A 24,793-nucleotide genomic window follows, 5' to 3' on the forward strand; every position below is an offset into this window, starting at 1 on the left:
TGTTCGAAAGTGACAATTATTTTAAGACAAAGAAAAAATATTAAACAGACAATTTTGCTTTTCTTGTTTACAAAATAGACAATTATTTTAAAATGGAGAGTATATTCTAGAAATCTATGTATTTATATAATTTATTTATTTCAAAACTGTATCAATGGACATTTTAGTGTTTTACTAAGCCAGATACTAGATGAAATGTCTATATTCTTAAAGGTCAAATTAAAAGTGTGTTACAAAATGGAATTATGTTCTCCATCGTCTGATATTCGGTTGTAAGATGATATTTATTGTAAAGCTAATCAAATGACCGGTAATCTAGTCAAGTATGCTCCTAGTTGGTATGTTACTAACCTTTCATTAAACTTATTAACGTTATATTTTCAAGTCATTGTTAGAGAATAACACAAGTCTTTTAATGCTAAATGAAAATTCAAAATTTGATCATATGTCATGTTAGTCAAATTTTCTATTAAGAGGTGGAAAAAAACCGATGTTCTCAAAAAATAGAGGTTTGTTTGGTCAAACCTCAAGGGTAAGCTCAGGCCGCCACTGACATAACACAAATTAGGTGCATTATACAGGTGAAAAATGCCAGCAACAGTAGTACACTTGTATACATAAATACAATAAAAATAAACACAATAACTGTTAATGGATTATTAGCATTAACTAATTTCCAAAATGTGCAGGTAACCAGCCGCACGAGGGCTTATGTGGTGCTTATCATATACCAAGGTCGAAGGATGGAGACATAATAACATCCAGGTTCGGTTCATGAGATTGAGGGTTTGTATCTTGCTTTTGAATCGACGGATCTAATTTCCGTTTTAGAATCGAAGTTGCTTGCGCCTCCAACTCATCAAAATCGATATCATTAAATGGATCATCATCGCATAGACCATCTATAGTTGCATTGGTATTCACTGATTCTTTCTTTGACTGAAGAGCAAAGTCTTGTTCCAGATTCTTACTCGGAAAGCGTACAGAATGATGATATGTCAATCTTCTTTTACGGCTTCTTATATCTGTCTCGGTTGGAAAACTAGTTGAAGGCACTTCTGAGGTCATCCGGTCCATCCGTACTGATTCTGACGTTTGATTAGCTGAATGATTGGTCTGTCCTGTCTGGAAACGACTCGCTGTCTTGCCTGATGAATCACCGCTTTCACCAATACTGGCAGTCATAGTCACATTGTCAGGACTGAAGGTAGTGGAAAATTTCAGCCCTCCACTAATCGGTGTTTGACTGAGCAACGAACGCCTGCAACAGAGCTCATTCTGATTATGCAGATTTAAAATGAAGTTATTACAAAGTAAATTAGTATCTAGTTCACAGTTCCAGGTCACTCCAAGCAAACGCAAAACATTGATTATATACAAGGTAAATTAGGAAAGAATTAATGTTATGTTGTGGATAGATGAAATATTCATCTAAAGCTTATAGTGTAGTAAGTCATGAAAATATTGCATATGCATCTTGGAATACTTCATTGGGATGTCAACAATTCATAATAGAGGGAGTGAAAAGCTTAATTTCATCTTATGAATTCAACCAGGAGTATATGGATGCACAAGAATGGTGCAGCAGATATATACATAAGAAATATCTTCTTTTTATGTTTTTTTTTTTCATTTGGAAAAAATAACAGAGGTAGTGTCTTAAATTGGTGATTAAAATATCAGAAAATATTTGATGGTTAAGTAACAACTGAATTAACCGTGAATCAGGAGTTTGGCTATTTTTTTCTCTGGAAAGTTGATCTCTAAGACTTGCTAAACTGGACTTTTCCCTTGACATTTCTTTAAACTGTTCACAACTTTTATTCTTAAATTTAGAAAATGTGAAAAAAGACAATTTATGATTATTCCATTTCAGAGTTTTTTAAGGTGAATTTAGTAGTTCATTTTAATACCAAGATCATGTAATTGCAGGCTAAGTCTACTTAAGGGAAACCTACATAGAGATAACATAAATAAGTAATGTAAACATACCTGTAAATTGCCATCATGTCCATTCTACTAGCTTCAGGCTGACTGGCTGCTGTAGCGTTGATTCGGTCATCTATGAAACTGTCAACAGAATTGTCATCCTCGACATCTTCATCATTAGATACAGAGGCATCTGAAGAAACCCTGATGAAATTCAACAGCTCATGAGATTGGATATTTTCCGCAAAATGTTCATAATAAGCAGATATTTATTCCACTAGTTATATCTTAAGAATCCTCAACAAAACATATGGTTACTATGATAATAAATATATTTTGCCAAAATATGATAACATAAAGGATGAGAATGCAAAATTCATCAAGTCTTCTGAATAAGCTTACTCGGCTTCCTCTTCAATGAAGTCTCGCACATTAGCCTGTTTCCTTATACCTGAAATTAAAAAGTGAAACAACACAACCTTAAGCTTTACAGAATACAATTTGTTAAATGTACATCTGTCGTATCCAATTTTAATTTCACGGAAACAGATGATATGGTCTAAATAAGGCAACAAACAAACGAACGAAAATCACCTTGGCCACGCTTATATCGTGTGGGATTGGAGGCAGAAGATGGTTTTGAAAAGTTTGATGTTGAATCAAAAACATTATTGTTTTTCTGATTCATATTACTTTCAGTATCTTCAATTTTCCTCAACCTTTTGAATTTACGAGCAGGTTTAATGCTTACAGACATTTCACCACAACTTGGATGTGATTCTTCACTGAAGCTTGGGTCAACAATATGTTTATGCCCTTCCTCAAGTTGAGTAACAAAGACACGTCCTCTTGTAATTGCACAATTCTTCAGCTCAAGCAAAGGGGTTTGGGTTTCATTAACAGGGGAAGTACATACATTCTTACCGGTGCCACTATCAACGATGGCCTTTTTAGTTTCCCTACAACTTAAAGAATCAACACCCTGTTCTTCCTGGAGATGAACAGGTGAAATACAGCCTCGAATGAGATACCTATTTCCTGATTGCCCTGAAAAAATCAGTTTGATTCAGAACAAATTATTTAATCACATTTACACAATCAACAAAGTTATCACTTTCATATATTGCACACAACCACAATTTGACATTGATGACACCCACCTCTTTCGTCAATGGGAGACTCGGGAACAACACCACTTCTAATTAAATTAGTTAAACGAGGGCTAAGTTCGTCATCTTGCATGCTGTTATCACATGCATCTACAGCTAATGAAGAAGTCAGCTTCTCAACAGGATTTGCTGTTTCACTGGCATTAGCTCCTTCATTAGAAAATTTTTGCTTGCCATCTGGAGTCTCGGGAATTGTCTCATCAACATCACATGTTTCATCTTGATGCTTGTCCATGTCACAGGAATCCAGCTCCAGAATATTTACAGAATCTGCATTCCTTCCCATTGTATCCCTAGAGCATAATTCATTGTCTGAAAATGTGGATAGAAATAAAAAGGACCTCTCATTATAGTGTATTCCCAGATTTCAAATGTTAACTGATATTTGCAAAATATTCAAAGAGATAAAAATACAGAAACACATCTTTGGTCGTTTATGTTGCTATATTGACAATTTCATTGAAAACAAGGTTGGGAGAATATGATGAATAGTGGCATGCTACGAAAAGTAATTTGGGAAACATATAACAAATTCTTTACATTTGCAAGGGTAACTAAAGAATATATATTTTTGGGTAGGTGAACTGCTAGTCAAAATATCATGCAAGCTTCAAAGTATGCAAAATTAACAAAGCATAGTGTTTTAAAATGAAAGGGGGATAATAATGATATCAACATAATCCCCAGAATCACAATGAATGTTTTATAATGTCTTTTACTTGATGTCATGATTAGAGTTTTGTGTATTTATTGCCTGGCAAATAAAATTAAGGAATGAAAATTAACAGATGACATTACCGTTTTTAGCTTCATCCAGCTCGGTACTATCAAGTGGCTTACTATTTTCTAAACATTGTCCTTCCTGAATTAAACAGACAGACATATCATTTAACTAAATAAAAAAAGTGCAGATTAAAAGATAGAACTAATACGGGAAGCATGTAGAACCTGAAGGGGGGAGTTTTTGCTATCTCCTGAACATGCTGCCAGTCCTTGCAAACGCTGCATCATGTCTATAAGCATCAATGTTCCACAGGAATGCTTCACTTTATGAACTCTAGATGGAAATGTCTGAAAGTGAGGGAAGGCGATAAGCGACAATCTACATCTATTTTCACCAGTAGAGTGAAAATATTTTTCAAGTAAATCAATTTCAGCAAGAGTGAGTTTGACTTTCGATGCAGAAATTTGAAGATGGTCTTCTTTCACATTATTTTGACGAGGAATAAATTTCTCAATAGACAGTTCAACATATTGAACGACTGGTTTAAAGACGTGGGGAATCTGCAAAAGTAGTTACAAGGATTTAGAGGATAATGAGAAAAACTGAAATAAAAAATAAAAGAAGCTATTAGATGATTTCCGACCATCCTTGGACTGGGATGAAAGACAAAGCTATTTATGCCCCCATTTCGCATGTGTTTGCTTATAGTCTTGCCCTTTGCCTTCTTTTTCAAGTAGCCTTTCAACTCGGCCCCTTCACAAGCCAAAACTAGTAACAATTGTTAAGGGATCACTGTAATAAACAATCAAAAATTTTCAGAAAAACTAAATATTATTGAAACTTCCAACACATTATTACTATAGGACATCAATTTTAATTTCTTTCTTAACAGTAGCAATTGCAAAGAAACAACTAAAATTGACAGTCAAAGGATATCAACTCGTCCATCATGCTTTCTTCCAGTTCTCCCCATTCGCTGAATCATTCGAAGTGGTGAAATATTAGCATCAAAAGATATGACAAGATCAACTTCCATGATATCAAGACCTTCTTCACCAATTGATGTAGCAACAATGACATTGTAGGCACCGGACCGAAATTTCTGTCGGAAAAGTTGAACCATGTAAGTATATATATGGAAGGAGTACATATTCTATACCAAATAGAATAAATACCTTAAGCACAGCCTGTTGAACTTTCTGGGACTGACCTTTCATTGCTTTCCCTGTAAATCATAAAAAATTAAGATTTTGCTTTATGAAGTCAGAAATTTAAAACGATGAAGGCAACAAAACAAAAAAATGAATAAAATACAGGTTGAGGATAAGACACTTTCTGTGCATATACACACAGAAGAAAAAAATGCAGATGTCATCAATGGTTAAGAATTATTTAAGAGCCAACACAAGTTAAGTCTTGTTTTATGAAATCTCACCAAATAAAAAAGCAATGCTTGGCCATAAGTTTTGAAGTTTCACTAGCAGGGAGCCTATTTGCATTGATGAGATATCATTTGTTGGGTTTTTGTGTCCTTTATAGTTTCTTTGCTAAGAAGGGTTACTTATATTTCTTTTTACTTGAAACCTGGCTCTCCTTTCTGATAATAATATTATTCATCAAAAAACTCAACAGTAAAGCTGACGCATCACAATATTTATTAAAATTTGGAAAGAAAATGGAGTATTTGTTATGTTGTTTGAAGTGTAACAGAATAGCAGATGTTCGTGAGGCTAAAATACCCCCATACAAATATTACTTGCATGAATCTTTTCTTCATTGAAAGAAAAATTTCCCTGTATTGAAATGGCGGTGGAATTAAACAAAAGAAAGGAGAGATGGGTAACACAACCAGTGCACGTCTTCCTCATTTGACCTATGACCCGTCAAATGTCCTAATACAAAAATCATTTATCAATGGTTTCACACTCTAAATAAACTCAATGCTCTTCTCACGTAACCTACTTAGCTGCCTCTTCCGTCTCCAACCACCTCTTCTTTGAGACCACCCTTCTCTGGTGAATGACCGATTCCCTTTCTAATTCCTACACCTAACTCTCTCTATTCCCTTCGCTACTCTTTTTATTCATATTTTTTTGTTATTCTGTCCTCGTCTGTTTTTTGTTCTCTATTCTTTCTTTTTTCCCTGTATTGTTCTCTGTTCTAATTTCTTTCTCTGTTAATATGCCATTCCTCAAACAGTGGTTCTCCTCTCTTATAATGTCACCCCATGACCAAGTTTCATTTTGCAGACTTGTAGTTTATGAATTATGGTACTACTAGTGATCTTTATTTATTGGAATATTTTTTACTTTTCAGATTATTGTCCTTGACCTATGTTATTGGCTCTTTATATTTTACTATGTTCTACAGTTTCTAAGTATACTTTTGTGTGTGTGTGTGTGTGTGGTGTGTGTGTTAGTTACGGCCATCGACAATATTTGCATTACTTTCATGGCAAAGTTTTTGCTTTCCACCCGCCACGAAGTCATAATTTGGCGTCAATACCATTATATGATGCATAATTTATTAAAAATATTAGGTTTATCTCAAGTTTTGTTCCCTTTTCTTGTTAATATCTTACATAATACACTGTTTGTGTATTTACCTCCTGTGTTACTAACTTAATATTTTAACCAATATTTTAAGAACTAGGAGTGTGTTTGTTTCAAGTAGCCTAAACCGACTCCAAGGAATGTATTGGTAGTGAATGTGTTTTCCCATATTTCTTTCAAGGTTAAAAATTCGTAACTACCTCTACGATCCCACTTTTATAAATTATTCACAGGAAAATTGAAAGCATTTGCCAAACACTCTTTTCAAATTACCGCCCAGGAATAGGATTCCCGACATTATATCCTTAGGAAGTTATTCTCATGAATGAATTTTCATGACTTCAAACAATCACCCAATAGGAAAGGAACATGTGACTATAGTTTATTCAAACAACAATTTCATTGGTCATATTGTAGCGAAGAAAATACATGCTTGAGAACACATACACGAACGTATCAAAAGAACCATCATAAATACCTGAACTTTGACCAATAAACTCGGTAGCTCTAACTTGATCCCCAGTACCTCCAAGTGCAACCATTATGTCCCTGAATGCATTGAATTAACCCAACAATTAGTTCCGAATAACCACTTAGAATAAGTTAATGAATGATTCAATTCAACATTACCTGACACTTTCTCTGTAATTGGAGAAAATAATCACCCTGGAGTTTTGTGGGTCATTGGTTTCTGCAACCACATCCAAATATGTCATTCACTAATGAATACACACTCATAAATTGTCTTACATTGAAGACTGCAGTGAAAGTAGCCCAGTTATTAGCAAAACAAAAAATCAAACTGGGATTCAGCCACAGTATTTTTCCTGTTGAAAGTGCAAGCTGTACAGAATACAGATGGCTGAAAATATGTACAAAAATTTTAAGGCTGTTTTGGATAAACTTTTTGTTTGAAAGAAATTTTTGAGAACTAATATCAAATTTATAAACACTAGAAGGATTATGATAAAGTCAGAAATGGGAAGTATGGAGTTGATGACGTGTCTAGTCAGTCGCATGGTACACCTATGGTTTGGAGGGTGTATGTGAGGAAAACTAAGAAAAAGTGAGCTGGCAAGTGAAGGGGGTAATGTGTGAGTCTATTCCGTATATGTGGAAAAGGTTGGTTAGGAGAGGTGACACTTTGGAGTATTCAGTTGGTAGCAGAGAGTAGATTCTCTGAGTTAGTGAGCACAGCTCTCAGGAGTAAGACTGTAAAAGGAAGAGTTGTTTCCTCTGCTCATTTCTATTTGCCATCAATAAAATACACTTCCGTTTGTTCATTTACCTCTCTATTACACTCATACTACTGCGAATCTGAGTACCTATCAGATTATTTACAAATTATTGGTCCAATTTCAAATTTCAGCTTTTCTAAACCTTCCATTCAGCCTGTGAAGACAAATCATAGTCTTGAGTCCTTGACAAAAGACAAATGAGAGAAATGGTGTCTACAAGAACACCAAAGAGACCAATTTTGGTGCCAATTAAAACTTTGAATTAGACAAAGCAAGAGAAAGATGATCAACTCCTTTCTCACTACCCTGGCAAAGCTAACACCAATAAAAATAATTCAATCAGATGTATATTTCTGAATCACCACCAATGACGGTTGTTTACAAAAGATGAAGATTTTCACTTAATATTTCTGTTCTACTTTCCACTCCACAGTCGACATCATCCCAAATAGAAGTACCATGGAAAAACAATTTTGCATACTTATGTCGCTTTTATCACACAAAGTGCACAGTCTTTAAGCAAAAAGAAAAGATAGAAAGAAAAGTGTATGGTGCAATTGATAATCATATAACAACATAAGAGAGTAGAGTGAACAGTCGGCTCCCTCCCTGATTGATCTCTTTCGATGATAATTTCGAAAATTCAGGAAAAATATCATTTAGAGGAACATATAAACAATAAAAAGAACTTGATCATTATTCCAAACTCCATCTTAAATTTCACATACTAAGAAAAAATTTCAACCCTCCTAGCATACTAGCTCAATCTGAAAGAAGCCTATGGAACATCTTTTTAATAAAATAAAACTGGAGCTGTAAAACTAAAGGTTATCATTAAATTACTGTAAAATCCTAATGCCAAACCATTTCTGTCACAAGATACCAAATTCAATTTTGTTGGAAAATTCAAGCATGAAAAAACCATAAACAATGTTAATGATAATGGACAACAAATTTGCTACATAAATTAACTGATTAGCACAATTAGTCTTCATTTTTGTAATTTGATTTTCTCCGCCTGAAAATGCTTTGAGAAGAAGGAATATACATAGTATGTCTTCAAGGCTGTAAATTTCTTACGCTAAATTATTGTAAAAAGTAAGCAGAAAGATACTAACACCCTAGGTAATTCACAGAAGTTAAACTCAGCACTTGGCAAACAGATACTTACTGAAATGTTCCAGTAATACTTCTAGCATTTTGGACAACTTGGGACTCGACGCTCCATGAGACAAGCTTTGCTGCATTAGTTGCCTTGATTTCAGAATATCTTCATTTTTACTCATATATTTTGCAAAAAACCTACATATCATTGTCGAAAGCATTGTTAGTCCACCTCCCCTGCATGTCAATTATATCACAAATCTAGATGACTTTATCTACACCTATTGGAATGTTTGGAACAACGTTTACCCATGGTTTCTCATGTCCCAATGGGAAATTAACGTGATTTTAAGGAGCAAAAAAGGAATAACAAATTTTAGTGTAGCTTTTTTCTTCCAATTTTACCCTTTGCTTAAACTCTTTTATTTCCAATTTTATCTTTCTTTATTCAACTAAATAATTGAATTTTATCCTAATTTCAAATTTGAATCTAATCAAATTTAAATTTAAATCAAATCTTATATAATCCTTAAATCAATTATAAAAAAACCAAATCTAAATTAATAGTAATTCAAATTTGAATTTAAAATATAGTAATTGAAATAAGAAAATAATACTAAATGATAGAATTTTGTCAAAAACATTAAGCTTAATTTTTGTCATGATAAAGACCGACTATGAACAGGCATGATAGTGTCCACCTACAAGCTAGTAAGTAATAAAGTGTTGGCCTTCAATTCGACTACAGGCAACCAAGTATTTGTTACCGGTGATCGCTATCTACAAAATATTACCAATGACATTGTATAGAATTATTTTGAATGTAACCATTCAAATATTATTAGTTTTATTTGACTTTATATCGCAACAAATTCATAGCAGCAAGTGGACCATACAGCAAAAGAAGAATCAATAATGCATGTTTAAAGATGCAGAGCACCAATTAAATCGACACTCAAAACTCTGCAGTTGGACGGCATCCCTATATATTCTGCCCTCTGCTATCTTCTACACGTTTTGTAAGGTGATACGATTCCTCTTGTACCACCTAAAGGGTTAAAAAAATAACAGACATAAGAATTAGGTAGTATATGCAAAGGCCTACCCTTGCTTCAATTTTCTTTCGAGCATCTCAAATGCTGGCCTTATTCCGTGACTTGAAAGCAGTTTATGGATGTAATAAAGAGTAATGAGAACTCCAAAATACCCTTCAACGTCTCCATGGTTGATATGTGAAAGATCTTGCATGTGCCCCTGACGAAACTTTTCCCTCATTTCAAGTAATACACAAGGGCTCAGCTGCCAGCCAGCAAGCATGGAAAAGAGAAAGAGCAGTTATTGGTTCAGTTATATCATTAAGCCTATGTAATTTTGGTAAATGATAGTACAGACAGAACAAGATGGCAGCCAACCATGTTATTGAACCCTAACAATAATAGCCAAGAAGCCTATAGAAAATCATCATGCTTCGGAATGTTGCTCATGAAAATCTGATAGATGATAACTAACAAGGAAACATACTAGAATTTTATCGATGCAACTAGAAAAAGCATGGCCTGAAAGGCTGCAACAATCTAAACCCATATATTTATACAGATCCAACAAGCCAAAAGTATTTTGATCGTCTACAGGTGTTTTGAAACACGTTTTTGACAACTAATTAGTTCTCTAGCTCATTGAAATTTGAAGTTTATTATGAAGTGTTCATGAATCTGTACATTAGAGCATCCATGACAATTAGATAACAATTTGATGTTCAAAATCTAATTCAAAAACAGCAAGGTGTTCATACATTTATAATGTGTACAATCCCAAAGTAGTTTATAGATTATCTCTCATCACATCTTTTCTTCAATCAAAGCTACTTCTACTTTGTTACAAGCATTAATCATTGCCAGAATGTAGAAGGGGCATAGTAGACTCGGGAAAAAAAAGTTCACGGTGTGTCTTGAAGATATTTTCTTCAGCAACTAGAAAACTCTATAAATGCTTCCTAACTTAAATGACTTCTTAGGAATCTGTTCAAAAGAACTTAAATATAACAAAATTTAATAAGATGAACAATTTTTTATCTGTGCCCTGGGATGGCGGTGTTGGTAACACTAACGCAGGGCAGAACTACTCTTGCTTATATAACCATAATGTGAATCGGATCCCTATTCATGCAACTTACATGTCCTCGAACTGAAATAATTTCTATATTAATTTCTAACTCTATGAAACTTCAATAAAAAGTAACGATAAGTCGTAGTTATTTTCTAACAAACGGTATAACAATCTGAAACTATAACAAAATGAAAAAGAAACAGGAAGAGAGCCATACAGTACGATAATCTCTGTTCTGAATGGCCCCAATACTAGTAAGCCTGGCTACAATAGGGCGTATCACTTCCAAAAACTTATTGTTTATTTCTACAGCATCTTGGCCCATTGGAACCTGTTAATATCGTAACAAGACTTCAAAAAAAAATGTGTAAAATATAACTCTAATTTCCAAATAGGCAACCCTGGACTACCTGTATCAACTCTATCTTCCTGTCGTGGACATATGACACAACGTCATGGTCAGTTTCACTGCGATGTTCAAGCTTGGAGATATGCAAATTATCAATAACATCCTGGACGGTCTGCTGCTTTGCTGAATATCACACGTAGATTTAGAAGAGAAATTTTTTTAAAGAGAAATCTGAAATAAAAAACCCAAGATCATCGAGAACATACATCCTGGTGTTGCGGTTAAGGCTAGTATTCTTAGTTGCACTGGTACAGCCATTAACTAGAAACCAAAAAAAAAAAACGGATGAGTCAGTTATATGTTGTACATAATAATGTATGAGCATATAGTAGTACTAAATATCAAGAAAGAGTTAAGACCAGAAGTAACTAAAAACCTCTGAACAAATCAAACCTCACGAACTGCTTCACAATAAGAGTAATTTCCCATTGCTCTGTGAGCTTCATCAATCACCAAACATACCAAGTACTTCACCAAACATTTACCTGAAATAAATTAAATCATGCCTATAAATAAATAAAGCTACAAAGCCTTTATAATAAAATAAAATAAAACTACAAGATCTATCAAATGAAGCAAAGCATGGTATATGATACATAAAAATAGATCCCTATAGAAAATTATTGTGATACTAATTAAAAAAAATCACCAGAATGGATGTCTTTCTCCAAAACTTGTGGAGTGACAAAGAAAACTCGCTTTTTTTTCCACAAATGAGCTCTTTTGGGAGGACTTATCTGACCAGTCATATCAACTGTCCATTCCTGCAATTAAATTCACATAAATATTTCATAAATTTCTTCTAAGAAAAGATCAAGCAGATAAGTTCTAAGAAAATTTGTTACCTGAGGTATCCCCACAATGTTATGGCATGCTTCTATCTGCTGCATGACAAGTGGTCGAGAAGGAGCGGCAAATACAATTTTTCCTGTTGCAAAAAGGAAGTAGCAGATGTAAATGCTCTTCTGATTCAGAAGATGGTTTTCTCAATTAAAAAGTTAGCTAACATATTGATATGATACATGCTGTAAAGCTGTAAAATTTGTGGATGCACAGTCATGGTGTTACGTTACCCTCAGGAAACCATCTAAAGTAGTTAAACATGACAACGGCGGCAATGAGAGTTTTGCCAAGTCCTGTTGGCAAGGCAACCAATGTGTTTTGAAAGAGTGCAGTCTGGGTAATATGGAATTGATAGTCACGGAGAGGAACATTAACTGCAAAAAAATGACCCGGATCAAAATTCAAAATCTTTAACTAGAGGGTCAACTATGTAAGTAGATATATATGAAATGAAACAGCAATAACAATAGTCTTTTCCCGCTGGGCAAGTGACTTGACTCTTGAGAGCCAGTTTGGATAAATTTCTCAACAAATAAGTCCTTGCTAAAAAGTAAACATTAAAAAAATTGACTTGTTCAAAAAAAAAAACATGAAAAGAATCAATTAATAACCATGAGTTTTTTAAACAATAACTTCATGTAATGGTTGAAATAAACTCTTGCATCTCAACTTTTATAGAAGCTCATGTAACATATTCATAAAGGCTGCAAAAACTCTCTCTTAAGTTAAGAACAGTTAACATATTTTTAATTGGAACGGTTTCGTAAGCTAAAAACAAATCCAAATCAGCCTAATTTCAATCAGGGTTAAGTAAGTTGTTGGTCTCTATAAATATACAATTTTCATTTTTAATCTCTAAAAAATTTCTTCAAACCCCTTGAATGTTTTGCGTCAGAGAATTCGGTCTCACTGCTAAAATAAGTTACAGATGACACAATAGGGACTAAAACGTAAAAATAGTATATTCATATGGACCAAAATCTTACATAACCCTTTCAATTATCAACCATTAACTCCAAACTTATACTTATGGCTTTTCATGGTCTCACTAACCTCTATGTGTTCCTCCATTTAGTCTGATGTCCTAAACATTGCTATTTAAAGGGTGACCCAGTGCACTAGACTCCTGCAAGGTAGGGTGTACTAGGGAAAGTAGATGCACAAAGTCTTATCTTACCCCCACAAACAGATAGACTATTTCCATAATTCAAACTCACGACATCTAGGTAACAGAGCATCAACCTCGTCGTTGCAACAAGGCTATCACCTCGTGGCAACAAATCAAATCTATACTCATACACTTATAGTCTTTCTTGGTTTCACTCAGCTCTATTTGTTCCTCATCTTGTCTACTCTCCTAACCATTGATATATAAGCGCGCCCGGCATCATACGGGGCCCCACGTGAGTACAAGTAGAAAGTCTTATCTTAAATATGACAATGGAACAAAATGTAATTGTACACTTTCTCTCGGTTAAAATCTCTCCCCTTGTCGACCCAAACACAAACAATTTTAAAATCTTCCCTTTACCCTCCCCTTCAATCTCCTCCATTGAACCAAGCAACCCCAAAATAAAATAAAATTAAAAAAATAAATAAAAATTAAAAAACCTTCAACCAGTGAATTGTTACTACCTGGGTAAATCCAAGTTTTGGCAGCTTCAATATCAATCTGATGAGTGCAAGTAGATTCTTCTTCAATTTCAGCATCATTTTGTTGAACATGAACCGTTTGATTTTCCTTTTCCGCAATTCCAACGAAATTATCAAGAGTGGATTGTTTTCCCTTTCGTTTTTCCTTAACCTTTTCCGCTTCATTTCCAATTGATTTTGCGTCACTTCTCATTTCAACAACAGCGTCCATATCTCTTACAGCTGCTTCCCAAAATCCCTAAAAATCAAAATTGAGAGAATAAGAACTATTGAGATTGTAGACAAAATTAGTTGGTTACGAATTTCGAATACCTCATCATCGTCGAAATTGAAAGGGTTATTGGATTCCATTTCATAAATTATTCGATTTTTTTATTTTTGGGGAAATTTTGGGTTCTGGTTCAACGCTGTGAGAGGAAGAAGATGAAGGTGTTTTTTTTTTTTTTGAAGGAAAGATGAAGGTGTTTTTGTTCTGCGTTGTGCGCGAAAACGAAAAGTTTAATTTAAGTTGGAAAATGTTAAAATGATTTTCGCTTAACCCGAAAAATTTAAATATATGGCGCTAAAATCGCGATTGAAAATGTGAATATGACGTCCCAGGGAAGCTTGGATTTAAAAAAATAGATTAAAAAAATTGGGGATAAATAGTTTTTTTTTTTTTTAGGAAACTAAAATAGAATATGATAACCAAGAAACTTAGTCTCTCTAGCACAGCAGGAAGAGAATTAAGGAAAATCTAATGGCTGATACAACAAAAACCAAATGAAAAACGAGGGGAAAAGTTGTGTGAATAGGCCGTAGAAATATACCAAAACGCAATGGAAATTAAAGAACAACTCTCAAATATAAGAGGGGATTAAGTAACCACATATGGTAATTGAAAGCAATCGCGTCATTTTTCGGACGGTCAAAAGGTCATTCGATTGGCGTCTGACCCGTTTTTGATTTCATGACTGAACATTTAATTCTTTTCAAAAGAAAGTGGAAAAAGGTTCAAATACCACATTTTTTAGGGATTAAGGGTTTGGGGGTTAGTTATATTTAGGGAAGGTGTTAAGCACCCTAAATATTCGTAGTACTCTACGAGAACCTCTTGATTTTATTTAACTTTTGTGCTATAAACTTGCTTGTTTAAAGAAATGGAATTCGAAATGATAAAAGAAAAGAAAGACCTAATTTATCTACATTTTTTATTGATTTGGAAAGACGCATGTCATTTGCCTACGTACCCGTGAAGGATCAAAACCTCGTAGTTCGGGGTAGAAATTGACGTTTGATTGGTTGAGTGTTTTTTATGTTCTTGAAAAAGGTTTTAAAATGAAAAGCCAAATGGCAAATTGGAATTTGTTTGTATTTTTTATATTGAAAGAAAGATGACTCAAAGTATAATTAAATTGATTGATGATTTGAATAAGAAAGAAAATAAAATGAACGATCACTTGATTTAAGATCAAGGTTTGTTTATGAAAATATTTTTTTATAATTTTGATATATTTGCATGTTTAAATGTAGAGAAAAAAAGGTTTTCTATTATTGTGCTTGACAAGAGTTTCATCTTGCTCCTACGTATCTCCAGGTGCGATGGAGAAATCAAAGCTACGTAGTTCTAGGTAGAAAATGTTTTTTATGTTGATTGATTTTATTTATGAAAATGATTTAGACACGCTCAAGCTCCTCGTTATAAAGCTGAGGTCGAGCAAGACAAAGCTCAAGCTCTAGAAATTAAAGCTGAGGTCGAGCAAGACAAAGCTCAAGCTCTAGAAATTAAAGCTGAGGTCGAGCAAGACAAGCTCAAGATTTTTTTGAAAGAGTTAGAGTCAAACCTGGATCTAAGAAATGAAATACTACCTTTTTTGAAAATGGATTCTGCTGTGACCGGCTTTGTGCAGGTTTCCAATCGGTTTGGTGGACTTGGATAGAGCTGTGATATGGTTTGGTTTAGGGTGTGATGGGTTATGGATTTGTGGTGGTTTAAGTGGTGGTTGTGTGACTGGTTTTATGATTTGGTACTGTGAGAGTATTTTTTGATCTTGAGATTGCTTGATGAATTTATTGCTTGATTGTAGGCTTGAGAGTGTATTTCCAATCCTTCCCCTTTTTTTTTTCCTTTTTTGTTGAGAGAAAGCTTCTATTTATAGCCAACCTTCATCCTGTTGAAGCAAAAATCCTTTTGATGAATGTTTTAATGATAACAAACCTTGTGGAATAAATGATAAGTTTTATGAATGGTGATCTACTGATGTTTGCACTTGAGTTTTTGTTAAAAGAACAGGAATCACATAAGTGGATAAGCTAGAAGCCACCCATGCTGATTAGTGCATCATATATACTCAACAATGAAAGAATGAGTATATCATCAGTTGAAACAACAAGATCATATCTCCATGAAGATTCATAGCTCAAGAATCATGATGGAATAACTTACATCACAAGTTACACAAGAATGTGCTTGAAGTTATGCGACAAAACTCACATTGAGTTTTGTGCTATATGATTTGAAGATCCTCCATGGGTAAACAAGATAAAAGGAAACATGCATACAAGCTAGGAAGATTCTCAAAACCTCCTCAAAGTATCACACTTCCAAAGCTTCTGAAGATAAGAAGTTCAGAGTTCAGAATGTTCATATGAATGGAGTTCATAATAATCATGAACATTAACCCTGAATATATCCAAAAATATTAAAGGATTGCTTCATGGATAAACAAGAATATTTGAAGTCATCGGTTACAAGCAATGATGAACTAGATGGAAAGAAATATTCTTTTGGACTTCAAAGAAAGAATCATCTTGTTTGTCAAAACAAATGATCTATCCTTTATATGCTTCAAGTAGTTTTTGAAGAGAATAAAGAAACAACCTTCATAAGGTTCAAAGTGTTGAAGAACATTAGTATGTTTATGAACATCAGAAAGTTCAGCACAAAGTACAACCGTCAAAAAGGAATGAACCCAGAAGAAACATTCTGAAGTTCATATGTATGAACCCCTAAGAAGTTCATAAGGTTGGTCAGAAGGTTTCTCAGAAGGTTCATTAGAACAAACCCATAAATCAATGTCCACACCAAGAACATGCAAGAATAGATGTGACATGAACATATCTTATGCATACAATGATTTTGACTTTGGACCAAGAAATCATTAAAGGCATATATGTTGATTAAATGATTAATGGACTTTGATAGTTCTTGGTAGTTGTGCATTCTTGAATGATTGACCAAGACACAAACAAAGTTTAAATCATACCAAGAAACAAGAAATCAAAGGACATAAAGACTTAAGAACTCAGTTAGAGTTTAGAAAGTTAACAGAGTTCAGAAGGTTGGACAGAGTTCAGAAAGTTGTTCATGATGAACATCAAGAACCAAGCCCAAAAATTCATGAACCAAATAAGAACATGCAAGGTTCACGTGACTTAAATAAAAGCCCAATAAAGTATATTGACTAAGATCAATCAAGGAATAAAGGCATTTATTTGATTAAAGTCAAAAAGGGCATCTTCAATGTTCATTCAAGACTATGAACATTTGAAGTAAAAAACATTAGGAATATTCCATTAAGAATATCATCCTAGATGTTTTCCAACCTGCACTTCATAAATGTTTCACTATTAGGATTTGATTACATCAAATAAGAGTCTTACAAATCATCCTAAGTGAAACAAAAAGGAACATTCTGAAGTCCCCTGAGTTCAGAAAGTTCGATCCTGCTCCATGCTTTTTCTGACATGAACAGTACAGTTGTTGGAAAGAAAAAGACAAAGCCAAAAGCAAGATCAAATCTGATTTAACAAGATTTCGACACATAAGGGAGTTGGTACTGTACAAAGCAAACCAAATCCCCTAAAGCATGGAATGAAAGTGACAGCTCCACTTTATGAGATCATGCACTTGTTCCAAGACAGATTGCAAAGAAAATCTGACCCAGGAACATTCTGAAGTCGTACAAAGCAAATCTTCAAGTACAACCCAGAAATTCATGTGACATTCATCTGCAAAAAGCCCAGATGCATATCTGACCGTTCATCCACATGAACCCAGATGAAGATCATGATGAACACAACAACATTTTGAAGTATTCTCAAGAACACAACAACATTCTGAAGTATTCTCAAGAACACAACAACATTCTGAAGTACATCAGTTTTGCCCAGAATTCAAGTGTAAGTTGGTGGGTCCCAGGACACATGGCACAAGACCAGTGGACACTCTCCAACGGCTACAAAGGTTCAAGAAACTCTATAAATAGAGATCAAGACCTCAGCATAACACGCACTATTGCAAAGCAACAAGAAAAACAACATGAACATTGTTGTGAAGCTTTAGCAAAAAATTGATCATCACAAAGATTCCAAGAAGTCTTTTTAAGTGTAAATCAATTCTCTTTCTCTTATCTTTTCAAAGATAAGTTCTTCTTTTTCTTCTGTTTGTTTCACAAACATTCAAACTCCAAACATCTTGTAAAGTCTCATCTAGCTTTAGGGGTACTAAAGTGTAGTTTGAGTTGAAGGTGTAAAAGTCTAAGTGGGTAACTTAGCAAGAAGAAAAGAAAGTCTCATCTAGCTTTAGGGGTACTAAAGTGTTAGTTTGAGCAAAAGGTGCAAAAGTCTAAGTGGGTAACTTAGCAAGAAGAAAAGAAAGTCTCATCTAGCTTTAGGGGTACTAAAGTGTTAGTTTGAGCAAAAGGTGCAAAAGTCTAAGTGGGTAACTTAGCAAGAAAGTGCAAGCCTGCTGAGGCTAAGAGAATACAATTGATGTAATTGTTCAGGTGAACAAGATTGTAAAGTGCAGGATTTGAGAGGTTATCTCAAACATCATAGTGGAAACTCTCACAAGATTGTGAGGAGTGGACTAACCCACATTGGGGGAACCACTATAAATTTATGTGTGTTCTTTCTCTTCCCTATACTCTTTATTTACAGTATACACATCACACACAAACACATTTATTTATTTATTTAAACTGTTTTTGTACTAACACTTCAGAACGTTCTGAAGTCAGTCTCCAAACTTAACCATTCCAAGTTCACAACTTGAGAATCAATTTTAAGTTACAGGTTTAATTTTAAAAGGGTCACAATTCAAACCCCCCCTTCCTTGTGACTATTATATCCACTTCACATCCTTCAATATCTGCAGCTGTTCATCCTTGTGTAGAGACCCTTGCTGTTGATAGGAATTGCAAAACTGCCATTGTCCCATACTTTTGTACACTGAGCTTGAGCTCGTCAGCCTTGACCTCAACATTTAACACTAAGAGCTTGAGCTTGTCTTTGTACCAGGAGCGTGGGTGAACAGTAAAAAGTACATGAACAGTAAAAATATCTTTTCTTTTTACAGCTGTTTCATGCTTGTTCTCCAAGATGCATTGCTGTTAATGTCCTTGCATTTCTTAGCCACTAAGACACCAATAATTAATCATTTAAGCATACTTGGTCACCAAGTCTTGTTCCTTTATGACTTTTTGCTTGCTTGCTCATCAAGATTCATTTTTAAGGCTTTGTCATCATCTTTATCTTTACCAAATGATTAACACATGATTGAAAGATAATTTTCCTTTGCATTAGCGCATGGCTTTCCTTTGTGATTGCTTTATGGATTTAATCAATAATGAATTATCATCATAATGTTCATGAGAGCTTGAGCATGATCACAATGTTCATGAGAGCTTGAGCATAATCACAAGGTTCATGAGAGCTTGAGCATAATCACAAGGTTCATGAGAGCTTGAGCATAATCACAAGGTTCATGAGAGCTTGAGCATAATCACAATGTTCATGAGAGCTTGAGCATAGTCATCCATGGTTTTAACAATGTGTGAGAATTGGAATTTCCTATCCTTAATAAAATTCACTCAAAAGCACACATTAAATGACAAAAAATAAAAATATAATCTTAATCATTTAAAGACATTTTCAAAGGGATTTTTGCTTCAATCTCTCTGCCAAATTTTTCTAAAAAGACAAAAAATACTCTGCGCCGAAAGACAAATGAAATGGGATCTTAGGTCAAAAATTGGGGTATGACAAAAGCAAAATTAGGATGATTTGCCTTCGGTCACCAATAGGATTGCAGCTTAATTTTGTCTAAAATGTGATGAATAGAGTCCCCCTTGATGTTTAAAAATTCTAGCATTCATGTTAAAGATAGTCAAATCAAGTATAAAGTGTTACATATGTTTTTGGAGAAACCACCTAGCGATCTGAATTGAAGTAAGTGATCTTTAACATGAGCTAGCTTGATTGTATCAAAGCCTAATCACTTAAAGATTTCATACCAAATTTAACCAAAAAAGTCACAAGTCATAAAGAGATGATCAATATCCTCTGAAGAGTCACATCCACTTGAACAATAATTAGTGTTTGGTTGAAGAACCCTTATCCTAATTAAGTTGTCAGTTGTAGGTAATCGGTTGTGAAGTAGCCGCCAACCAAAAATGTTGACTTTTAAAGGAACCTCCTTATGCCAAAAAAATGTAGTATGATCATGAGGTAAAGGGGCATCCCTTGAAGTTGGAAGGTTGTAAACGCTAGTAACATTGTATTTGGAAGAGACATGAAGTTTTCAAATCCACATGTCGTTCGCATTAGCCTGCAAAACAATGGGTGATAAAAGAACACAACACTTGCGCACCAACTCTTCCTTCCAAGCTTACATTCTCCAGACTTCTTTGCATATGGACAGGGATACAACCACACATTCTACACTACACATAATCAACCTCTCTCGTTTTGACCTAGGTTGCATGTGCAATATAATGAATCGCAAACTGGAATTTCTCTCATATGCGTTTGCTTGCACATGCGAGCTATCTTGCTTGCATATGTGAGGGACACCAAAGTGAATTTTCACTATTTTTGGGTCACTCATACATGATTTAATTCCATTTTAATAATTTCTAATTCTAAAGATCCAAAAGGTCTAAAATACAATTGATTCTATGCACATGTGGTAACAAATATCTCTTCACTTATTTCTTAATGTAAAATAGAAACCAGGGTGTTACATTATAATAAGAAGTTTCTTACCAAATATTCTTCTAGGCAATCATATTTATCAAACATGGAAAGAAGGTAATGTAGTATTATTTTTGCTTTCCCTTTAATTTATATGTTGGTCCTCTATGAATTTAGCTTTTAATAATTGATATAACTTATGGATATATATGCTCAATATTTTTTGTGCTGGTAAGAGGAAGTGTGATTTTCTTGGCATTTTTAATGGCGTTTATAGTTGTTTGTTTTGAATTTTTAATTTAGAGGGTTGTTTTTATTGTTTCTTGAAAGTTGAAAATGAGAATGATGCGAGGAAATAATTTAACTTTGCGTATATATATTTTCAAAATTTAGTAACTGAGTTATGCATGTGTTTTAAGTATAGAGTTGGTTTCTTCAAAAAAAAGTTGGTGGTCCGTTCAAAAATACAAAAAAGTAGAGTTGGTTGTGTGAGGTGAAAATATGCAAAAGTTTATTACGTCGTTTGTAATATTGTTGTGTTTGTTTGACTTCGAGTAGAAAATTGTTTTCAGTCCCAACGTAATGTGTTCAAATTCATTTTCCTGATCTTGATACGAATTGGGACGCGATTTGGTAAGGCGAAGGTGATCGACAATGGATGATGGTGTTCACCACGAAGAATAATGAATTTCTATCTGTTCCGGACTAGCCTAAGGCTCAGCTGACTCGAGATCAGAAAACAGGTGACATTATATATATAATGGACACATCCTAAATTTCACTATTATAGTCTGTACCAACAAATCGTGATGTACTGATGTCCAATTTGGATTTAAAGCCACATGACCACCCAGATGGTCACACCTGTCCCCTTAGGGACAATTTTTCACGTGAAGGCTTGACAACCAAAACCATATTTATCCACTATATATATTCATGCTTAGTTTTGGGTCGAGTATCACACTTTGTACCCTTATTTTAGCCATACTTTCTCTTGAACTCTTCACTAACTTACCCGACACGTGTATGTACAACACCCCCTCCGATGAAGATGGACTCGCGGCAGACCCCGATGGACGACGTAAAGCTCAATCCCTCTACCCAGTGGATATCATCCAACAAACAATCTTCTTTGGTCCAACCGTATCACTACCATCTCCTTGATGTCTACTGTAGCTACTACTATAAAAAAAAAAATATCCAACAAAATTTCATAATTAACCTCGGTTAAACTCGGTTGTAAATACTGTACAAACTTTTATGTTTTTCCTGGTCACACCTTGTGCTAGGATCAACATTTTGTGTTGATAGTATATTTCATTTTACCCTTTAAAAAAAAAACCTCGGTTAAACTCATAATCTTCGCTTAATTGTCATTTTGCAAATAAAAAACAATTTGCTATGACATAAATATAGAAAAACAATTTATTTGCATATCTTATTAACATGGTGAGGGTAAAATATGAGTAATTAAAAATTACATGGTGAAATCTATGTTTGTTTTCCATTCTTTTTATTGTGCCAACGGATGTAAATTATCAATGATTTATAACATAGACTAGATACCTCAATTATTTAATGAACTTGAAAAAAAAAATGTATTTGTTTATAACACTGACTGAAAAAAGTAATGGACGTGAAGTTGGATCAATATATTAATTATATTGCAGCATGATATATCTATTATCTAAAAAAATTTCTTCAGACGAAGTGACAAATACCATTTGAAACTCACATTCACAATAGGAAGGTTTTGGGTTTGAACCTGACTAAATGTGTTTAGCCTAAAGTCATCAACATTCTCAGTTGAGCTAAGCCTTATTGACATTCGATATACTTTTTTTTTAAACTAAGAGGTATCTAGCTCGCACAAAAAAAAAAAAATGACTTGGATGCACTTTTGATCCCCCTAATTTTAGAGAAGTGAAATTTCGGTCTTTCCATTTTAAAATCAGTTTTTTGGTTCCATCATTTCAATTTTTCTTGAGTTTTGGTTCCCCACCCCATATTTGGGTCGATTTTGGTGATGTGGCCTTGTCACAGATGATGTGAAAATGCGTTGGTGGATAACTTTAATATTTAAGTCATTATTAATTTGTTTTATTCAATAATAATAATTTTATTATTTCAAAATAAGAATAATAATAATAATAATAATATTAATTTTATAATATATTTTAATTTTATAATACTTAATTAAGATTTTACTCTACTTTAAGTTATTATTATTTAAAAATTAAATCCTACTTTAATGTAAAATTAAAATATTTTGAAAATTAAATGTTTGACAAAAGCATTCAATTATTATGTTATTTTAATCATTAAAATAGTTAAATATAGTTTTTAATATTTAAATATTATTTAAATAGTTTATATATTATTTTAATTATTAAAATATCTCATAAAGTAAGTTTTTAATATTTTTCAACTTATCTTCAATTTAATATATTATTTTAATGAAAATGTTTTTAGAAAGTAACAATTAAAATATTTTTATCACTTTTTGTAACAATTAAAATATTTTTATCACTTTTTGAATTGAATATCATTTTCCATAACATTTTTAATTTAATGTGTTATTTTAATAATTAAATTATTTTAAAATATGATAATTATTGAATAAAATGATTTAATTACGTCATAAATATCAATTTTGTCCACCTAGATTCCACCACCTCGTCAAAATTGACCCTAAAACGAGGGTGGGAGACTAATACTTAGAAAAATTAAAACCGAGGGATAAAAAACATTTTTAAAATAATGAGACCAGAATTTCATACATATATCTATACTATATATACCTCTTTTAATATTTTTTGGTCTGATTTTTCCTTCCAAAAATACCCTTAATTTTCAATACAAATAACACATGTAACAAATAGTTTATACTATATATAAAGAAAAGGGTCTTGTTAACGAGTGACCCCGAGACACTCTTTAAAAATGTCAAAGTTTTCAATTTCCAATGCACTTTATTACACAAACTTTCATAAAAAGTTACCATTTAAAGTCCTTAACTAGTGCCCCGGGGCACTAGTTAACATTCCCCTAAAGAAAATTATCCCCTTTAGCACTTTTTGGTTTGATTTTTCTTTCCAAAAATACCCTCAATTTTAAGTACAAATAACACATGTAACAAATAGATAAGAATAAATTTAAATATTAAAACAAATGTAACAAACACGATATGAATGTATATTTTTTTGTTTTTTCGTTTATCATCTAAAAAGTGTAACAAACTAGATGAGTATATTTATACTTACTTTTTTTTATCATTCCAATTATACCTTTAAACAACTTTTTCTATAATAAAATTGTTGTTGGTGTCATTAAAAAAAAGAATTTAGATTATATATTTTTGTTATATTATTGGTGTCATTAAAATAAGATAATCATGATTAGTTTGATTTGTTATAACTTAAAAGCAACAAACATTTATATTTTTACTCTTAATCAAAATTTCATAAAAAAACACCGTTCATAATTTTCAAACTTTAACCTAATAAAAAGAGTGGCAAAACGGGCACGTGAGTGGCCGTCTTTTCGCTAGTATTTTTAAAATAAATGGATCAAAAATGCATTTAAGTTAAAATATTTTGTGTGGGTTGTTTTGCCTAGATACTTATTTTTTTAGCAAAAACTAGCAACAAACCCGTGCTAAGCACGGGCTAATTCAAAGTGGGGGTTATGCTTCAAAGCGCATTGAAATGTTATATGAATTGAGAAAATAAGAAAAAACAAAGGCGACATTAATGATAAAAGCGCAAATTACATTGACTTCCCTTGAAATTTTTCTAAATAACACAATCACCCCTTCAAGTTTTCCAAACACATCAATCTCCCCTCATTTTATCCATTTCAATAACTTTGTAAATACACTATTTAATTTCAGTTATTTAGTGTTGTTTGTATCTGTGTTCTCTTTTCACAATTAAGATAAATGAGGTTTTTTTCTCTCAATGGAGAAACAATAACATTTGTTTTTACCACCAAATAGAATCAAAAGTCGGCAATTACAGAAGAAATCAAAAGAGAATATAGAAATGAGAAGAATTTTGGTGGATTGACATTGTGGTTGATCAATGAAAAGGAAATAATCTTCGATATATTCT

At 33.3% G+C, this 24,793-nt stretch overlaps 1 protein-coding gene across 2 annotated transcripts; it reads right to left on the bottom strand.

The window, feature by feature from the left end:
- Positions 1-436: 436 nt before the first annotated feature.
- Positions 437-14,251, bottom strand: FANCM (DEAD/DEAH box RNA helicase family protein). Of its 2 annotated transcripts, none has more exons than XM_085740118.1 (23): positions 14,040-14,251; positions 13,710-13,965; positions 12,305-12,448; positions 12,077-12,159; positions 11,881-11,995; positions 11,608-11,716; positions 11,438-11,492; positions 11,233-11,354; positions 11,040-11,153; positions 9,822-10,015; positions 8,784-8,914; positions 7,005-7,065; positions 6,853-6,923; positions 4,998-5,047; positions 4,759-4,924; positions 4,466-4,593; positions 4,047-4,382; positions 3,897-3,960; positions 3,090-3,410; positions 2,524-2,976; positions 2,332-2,380; positions 1,993-2,133; positions 437-1,261 (listed from the first exon to the last, which is right to left on the bottom strand). In XM_085740118.1, the coding sequence occupies exons 7-23, from the start codon at positions 11,487-11,489 to the stop codon at positions 724-726; spliced, it is 2,991 nt and encodes a 996-aa protein (XP_085596244.1). In that variant the 5' UTR covers positions 11,490-11,492; positions 11,608-11,716; positions 11,881-11,995; positions 12,077-12,159; positions 12,305-12,448; positions 13,710-13,965; positions 14,040-14,251; the 3' UTR covers positions 437-723. The 2 variants fall into 2 exon arrangements, with proteins under 2 accessions (XP_085596244.1, XP_085596243.1); XM_085740117.1 differs by having other exon boundaries at positions 11,625-11,716; positions 14,040-14,228.
- Positions 14,252-24,793: the final 10,542 nt, after the last annotated feature.

This window comes from Medicago sativa, chromosome 1 (genome assembly GCF_051527215.1).
Source record: "Medicago sativa cultivar Bolivia chromosome 1, Bolivia_mono, whole genome shotgun sequence".
NCBI lineage: Eukaryota > Viridiplantae > Streptophyta > Magnoliopsida > Fabales > Fabaceae > Medicago > Medicago sativa.

Coding starts and splice junctions, on each gene's coding strand:
- FANCM (XM_085740117.1), bottom strand. CDS start 14,078: ATGGAATCCAATAACCCTTTCAATTTCGACGATGATGAG. Junction 3,961..4,046: donor GCAAAAACTCCCCCCTTCAG/GTTCTACATGCT, acceptor TGTTTAATTCAG/GAAGGACAATGTTTAGAAAA. Junction 3,411..3,896: donor GCTGGATGAAGCTAAAAACG/GTAATGTCATCT, acceptor CCACATTTTCAG/ACAATGAATTATGCTCTAGG.